This window comes from Morus notabilis, unplaced genomic scaffold (assembly GCF_000414095.1).
Source record: "Morus notabilis unplaced genomic scaffold, ASM41409v2 Scaffold212, whole genome shotgun sequence".
Lineage (NCBI taxonomy): Eukaryota > Viridiplantae > Streptophyta > Magnoliopsida > Rosales > Moraceae > Morus > Morus notabilis.
In genome coordinates, this window is record NW_010361298.1 from 593,293 (window position 1) to 600,649 (window position 7,357).

General features: G+C 38.8%; 1 protein-coding gene across 1 annotated transcript in view; it reads right to left on the reverse strand.

Annotated features, from left to right (window-relative positions):
* Positions 1-3,522, reverse strand: part of LOC112091807 (extensin-2-like) — a 5,417-nt gene extending 1,895 nt beyond the window's left edge. The window contains exons 1-2 of the mRNA XM_024166300.1: positions 2,238-3,522; positions 6-1,333 (exon numbers count right to left, since the gene is read on the reverse strand). Of these exons, the coding sequence (XP_024022068.1) occupies positions 6-1,333; positions 2,238-3,426 (2,517 nt within the window). The 5' untranslated portion in view covers positions 3,427-3,522. The remainder of the gene's footprint in view (positions 1-5; positions 1,334-2,237) is intronic.
* Between the last annotated feature and the right edge of the window lie 3,835 nt (positions 3,523-7,357).

Consider the following 7,357-nt stretch of genomic DNA (forward strand, 5'->3'; position numbering starts at 1 on the left):
GGCGGTGTTGGAGACTTGTAGTAGTAAGGGTGGTGAGGTGGAGATGGTGATGGTGGTGGTGGGGATTTATAGTAGTAAGGGTGGTGAGGTGGGGAAGGAGAGGGTGGCGGTGGAGACTTGTAGTAGTAAGGGTGGTGAGGTGGAGATGGTGATGGTGGTGGTGGGGATTTATAGTAGTAAGGGTGGTGAGGTGGGGAAGGAGAGGGTGGCGGTGGAGACTTGTAGTAGTAAGGGTGGTGAGGTGGAGATGGTGATGGTGGTGGTGGGGATTTATAGTAGTACGGGTGGTGTGGTGGGGAAGGAGAGGGTGGCGGTGGAGACTTGTAGTAGTAAGGGTGGTGAGGTGGAGATGGTGATGGTGGTGGTGGGGATTTATAGTAGTACGGGTGGTGTGGTGGGGAAGGAGAGGGTGGCGGTGGAGACTTGTAGTAGTAAGGGTGGTGAGGTGGAGATGGTGATGGTGGTGGTGGGGATTTATAGTAGTACGGGTGGTGTGGTGGGGAAGGAGAGGGTGGCGGTGGAGACTTGTAGTAGTAAGGGTGGTGAGGTGGAGATGGTGATGGTGGTGGTGGGGATTTATAGTAGTACGGGTGGTGTGGTGGGGAAGGAGAGGGTGGCGGTGGAGACTTGTAGTAGTAAGGGTGGTGAGGTGGAGATGGTGATGGTGGTGGTGGGGATTTATAGTAGTAAGGGTGGTGAGGTGGGGAATGAGAGGGTGGCGGTGGAGACTTGTAGTAGTATGTTGGAGGTGGTGGGGACTTGTAAAGGTACTTTGGAGGTGGCGGAGGAGGTGACTTGTAGACATAATTCGGCGGCGGTGGAGACTTGTAAACATATTTAGGAGATGGCGGAGGTGGTGACTTGTAGTAGTAAACAGGAGGTGGTGGAGACTTGTATACGTATTTTGGAGGTGGTGGGGGTGGTGACTTGTAAACATAAGGTGGCGGCGGTGGTGGAGACTTGTAGATGTAAGTTGGGGCCGGTGGAGGCGGAGACTTGTACACGTAAGGCGGGTGCTCAGGCTTGTGCTTGTGGCACTCCTTGTAAGGGGTCTTTGGAGCATAGGCAAAAGACTTTGCCGAGAGCACAACCTCGTACTTGTCCTTAGACTTCACCTTGAGCTTGGCACCCTTGTCGCCCTTGTGGAGCTTGGTTGGGATGTTGCATGGAGAGCCCTTGGGGGCTGCGTGGAGCTTGGCCGTGCAGGCTTCGCCTCCGTATTTGTGGTAGTCATAGCCTTCAACGGCGACGCTGTATTTGCCATTGATCTTTGTCTTGCCGTAGGCCTTGATCTCCTTCTCACCTGCCTTGCAAGTAACCTCAACCACAGCGCCTGCACACCATATATACGACAATCATTAATCAATTATTATACGACAATATATATTGGCAAATGATGACCACGTTACCACCACTTTATTGGCTGCTATATATGTTTCACTAAGTCAAACATGGTTAATTGCTGGCTCTTGTCTTTACCAAAATGCATGTAACTTATTATTAGAATAATAAATGTGGTTTTATTGTTTCAACAAAAAAGTGGAAAAAAAAAAAAAATCACAATGCGACAAGCGCTTAACGTGCTAGTGATAATATGACCTATTATCAGAATAATAAATGTGGTTTTATTGGTTAAACAAAAAAGTGAAAAAAAAAAAAAAATCCCTAATGCGACAAGCGTTTAACGTGCTAGTGATAATATGACCTATTATCAGAATAATAAATGTGGTTTTATTGGTTAAACAAAAAAGTGAAAAAAAAAAAAAAATCCCTAATGCGACAAGCGTTTAACGTGCTAGTGATATATGATCTAGATTTTACTGAAGTATTTAAATATTATATATCTTCATATTACGTATAATTACACTTGTTCGTTAATATTTTGCTTTATACAACTTATAAAACTTGTGTTTTTGGCAACACAATACTTTCGTAATGAAGTTTCCAAAATGACAATATTACCCCTATAAAGACCGGATAATAAGTATCCTTATTCTTCTAACAACAATACATATATGAAAACTAATGGGACCACGTAAATTTATATATCTAGCTTACCGCTTAGCCCCCAAAAAAAAAAAATGGTGGGACCAAATCATAAAGTTTTATAGACTAGCAAAAAAAAAAAAAAAAATTCATAAAGCTTTTATAGGTTCAGAATAATAAAACCTATCTAAAATAAATAACAACCTATGAAAGGGAAGAGAAAAAAAAAAATAGTAAGGCGAAAAACGTACCTTTGAGGTGCTTCTTGTCGTGAGACTTCTCCGGGTACGCCCAGTCGTAACATCTGTAGCAGTAGACCTTTCCGACCACCTTGACTATCAGAGGGTGCGGGTGCGGGTGCGGGTGCGGGTAGTATGGCGTAGGTGGCGGCGGAGAGTGGTAGTAATAAGGCGGAGACTTTGCCGGTGGTGGCGGAGACGTGTAATGGTAAGGCGGTGGTGGAGAATGGTAGTAGTAAGGAGGAGACTTTGGTGGTGGTGGCGGAGACTTGTAGTAGTAAGGCGGGGGTGGAGATGGTGACGGCGGTGGTGGAGACTTATAGTAGTAAACTGGTGGAGGATACTTTACCGGTGGTGGTGGAGATTTGTAGTAGTAAGGTGGTGGTGGAGATGGCGATGGTGGTGGTGGGGATGTGTAGTAATACGGTGGCTTTTCTGAGTGTTTTGGTGGTGGTGGGGACGTGTAATGGTACGGTGGTGGAGGAGAGGGAGATGGTGGGGGCGGAGACTTGTAGTAGTAGGGTGGCTTCACGGGGTGTGATGGCGGTGGAGGTGATTTGTAGTAATATGGCGGCGGCGGTGATGGTGAAGGAGGAGGCGGTGACTTGTAGTAGTAAGGCGGTGGAGGCGAAGGAGACGGCGGTGGAGGAGATTTATAGTAGTAAGGTGGTGGTGGGGAAGGAGACGGAGGAGGTGGTGACTTGTAGTAGTATGGTGGCTTTTCCGAGTGTTTTGGTGGTGGTGGTGGTGGAGATTTGTAGTAGTAAGGTGGTGGTGGGGAAGGAGATGGAGGTGGAGGCGACTTGTAGTAGTATGGTGGCTTTTCCGAGTGTTTTGGTGGTGGTGGAGATTTGTAGTGGTAAGGTGGTGGTGGAGAAGGAGAAGGAGGTGGAGGCGACTTGTAATAGTATGGCGGTGGCGGTGAGGGCGATGGCGGAGGCGGGGACTTGTATTCATAAGGCGGAGGCGGAGAGGGCGATGGCGGTGGTGGGGACTTGTACTCGTAAGGCGGCGGCGGAGAAGGTGATGGAGGTGGAGGAGACTTGTATACGTAAGGTGGTGGTGGTGGAGAATTATATATGTAAGGGTCATGAGCAGAGGTAGAACCTACATTGCTTGAAACAACAAGCATGGAAAGAGCCAAGGCCATTAGAGGCCAAGGACGGCCCATAGGAGAGCCGCCGCCTCCCGGATTCCTCATGGATCGCCGGAAAATTCCGTGGCTCCGGCCAATGTGTCTAGGTTTCCACCGATTTTTCTCCGGAAAAAATTTGGAGAAAAAAAAGAAAAAAAGAAAGTTGATAGTGGAGAGAGGAGAGAGTTTATTTGGTTATGTATTGAGGATAGAAAGTGTAATGCATGTTTTTATAGTGTGAGAGTCGTTGAGATAGAGCTGTCAAAAGGGACCAATTCTAGCTGGCCTTTGCCAATTTTTAGTCTCCATTTGTACCATCAAATTTGGATTCCCTCAGTTAGCCATGAACTAGTCATCAACTGCTCTCATTTATTATAACATTACAAATTACGGGTTTATCTCCATTATTTTATGTTTAGATCTTGGTTTTTTAACAATGCCACCTCTCGGCCATATTTCACATGGCTATATCTTGGAAAAAAAAAAAAGAATCTTAGCTACCGAAGAAAAACAATACACGTCAAGAAAATTTAAAATTAAAAAAAAAAAATGTGAATCAAGAGCGAAATATAATTATAAATGAGTGGTTAGGATTTTTTTAAGTTTGTTGTGAAAAATTTGTAGCCGTCGGATGAAAGCTTAAGGACTCGTTTTCGAGTTAAGACGTGACATTTTTTAAAAATTTTTAACTGTATAAACTTAGAACTGAAACCTAAACTCAGACCGTACATGGCTGCTGAAAACTAAAGGACAAGATACATCTCTTTTTCACTATTCAATGTCCGCTATAGCCTATATGTGAAGCTTCCTTTGGAGCTTTTAGTCTGGTACACATATAATGAAGACAACCCGTGAATTAATGTTTATTCATAAATTAATTGAAAAGTCCAACACGTGAATATTTAAGTTTGAAATATATTAAAGACCCAACACATGATAATTTTAAATGGAGATAAAGAGTATAATTACGGGAGTTTGAACTCAAGACCTCCCGCTCTGATACCATGTTAGTTTACTAATCCATCCTAAAAGCTTAAGCTGTTAGGAGGTGAGCTAACAATTGTTTTATATTTTAACATCCTATAGTATGATGTGAAAAAAAAAGGAAATTTTATTTTAATCGCCCAATATTAATTAAATTCGGTTAAATAGTCACACTTAATTAAATTTCATATGATTCTATTTTAATCTAATGGTTAAGAATATTGTTCATGATTGATTCTAATAATTGAAATTTGGACCTTATTGATTATAGGGAATTTTTTAATACCTTATAACCTAGAATTCTGCTTAGTTTATATTAGGTATATGATTAATTTGCTTAGTTCTCATTCGTGTATGTGTCTTTTTTTTATGAAAAGTATAAATCACATGAATAATAGCTAGTTGGATTTTTGACGCATTACAGTAAAAGTTCAGTGTTTATGGTCAATTTTCTATGTATATGTTCGGTAGAATATATAGTACTCTTATTTTTGCATTTGAAATTCCACTTTTAGGCATGGAATTATGAAATATAATGAGGGAAGATATACTGATCATGAAAAGAAAAATAATACTTTTGCTTTTGAATTTCTATCTCTAGTATATATATTGGATTGAGAATTATGAATTGCGATGAGAGTAGAGAGAATGGCATGTGAAATTCAATCGAGTGGTTTTGCAGGTAAATTGTGGTACACAATTCGAACATAAGGAAATTTAAAAAAAAAAAAAAAAAAAGGAAACATGGAAAAGTGATAATACTATAGTAATTTTTTGGTGCAATTGCATTTCTTTCATTGCTTGCAAGAAACAATAATAATGATATTAAAAAAAAAAGTTTCAGTCACTTTGCAACGTGGAAATACATCTGGACCGTGAAAACGACAATAATATTCTGGACCACAAACACTCAGAATGCTCTACCCTATATTCCTATATTTTCCTTGTTCCAAATTGCAGAGATTTCTCATATTTTGAATCCCAAAAATTTTCTTTCTAAATTAGGCCTCAGTATGTGCTATTTCCTTTTCTCTCTTTTGATTAAACTCTTTTTCTTTTTTCTTTTTTTTTATTTTAATTTTGTGTGCATTTCTCTTTCTCTAATGTTATAGATTCATAGGGAAGGGAAAAGAGAATTATTTAGCTAGAAATGTCATACTTTATTATATGTATTATCAATTCAAGATGATGATCAGATCACATGTGCACATGGGCAACTTCCAATAATTTCCATTTTTCCCTTAAGAAAAGCCATAGATCCATGTCTATAGCACTAGTGAAAAAGAGGAATTAATTAATATATATTCAAACTAAGTTCTCAAATGGACCGAGTAATTAAATAAGCATTAAAAAAGAAGCAAAAGTCCAAAAAAAAAAAAAAAAGAAAGAAACAGAATATATCACATTTAATTAATACCATTTTAATCTGATCGAATTAGCGTTAAGAGAAACATTGAATAATGCACCACTTTTGCCGGTAAAACGTTTCAATCAAAGTTATATAGTAATTGGTTAGGGTCAAAAAGTTATGATTAGTTACTATTGCTATATACTGAAAATGTGTAAAAGACTTCACCAATTAGCATTAATAAGTGTGTATATATATATATATTTTTTTTTAAAAAAAAAAAAAAAAAAAAAAAAAAAAAAAAAAAAAAAAAAAAAAAAAAAAAAAAAAAAAAAAGAAATAAAAGTCAGAAAACAGCCAAAGTATACCTTAATAGGTATATGTGTTAGAGACAGTCAGTGCCGTGCCATGACAAATTAGCATACTTGCAATAAGAAAGGAATTGGTTTTTCCAATTAGGGGTAAGTTGTTGAGGCCAGCGAAGGGCTAATATATATATAGTTGTAATTAATCTGCACATGACATTAATGTTGTTTTAGTATTTTACTATATATGGCTTCCTTACATAGACAGATGATTTAAGGGAGGATTAATATCAGTAGAAAGTTTTGATAGCAGTTGGGGGTGTTTGGAAATGCTAGTATCTATCAAGTATCAACGTTTATGGTGACGTGCGAATCAATCATAGAGTAATGACAGTCATGCATACATATATAGATATATATATATATATATATATATACACACACACATGTATGTATGTGAAAGTAAACAATAATAACAAGTCTTAATCCTAACTTAATTGGGATCAGCTATATGAATTTTACTTTTTCACGCAACTTTGTTTGAAATTAGATTTTCCTGAAGGCCTAGATGTAGAATGTAATTCCTAACTACTTCGGTCTACGTAATTCTTGTTCTACCCCTCTCTCTCCTGGTATTAGGTATAAGAATGTCCTCCAAAGCACGAACTGGTACTTCTAGCGGTCTACGTTGGACATGCCCTTACCACCTCAAGCGGCCTTTCCACACCTTATCTTCTATTTGTGCTACACCTACTTTACTATGAATAACTTCATTCCTTATGCAATCTATTCTCGTATGACCACTCATTCATCTTAATATATGCATTTCTGCTACACTCATCTTACATATATGTTGTCTCTTAATGGCCCAACATTCACTACCATATAACATAGTTGGGCGGATTGCAGTCTTATAGAACTTTCTTTTCAACTTAATAGGCATCTTGCCATCACATAAAACTCCCGTAGCATTCTTCCACTTAACCCACCATGCCTTAATCCTATGTTGAATATCCTCTTTTATATCTCATTCGTACTGCACTATAGACCCAATGTATCGAAACTTCCTGCTAGAAGCCCCAATCTCCACACCATCTAAAGAAATTTCATCACTCTGATTACTTGAGTTACTAAACCTACAATGCATGTATTCAGTTTTCGTCATACTTAACTTAAATCTCTTCGTCTCGAGAGTCTATCTCCACAGTTTTAACTTACGGTTAACTCATTACCTATGTTCATAAACTAAAACTATATCGTCCGCAAAAAGTATACACCAAAAACTCTATCTTAAATTTCTCTTATCAGTTCATCCATCATAATAATAAAAAGATAATAACTAAGAGCAGATTTATGATGA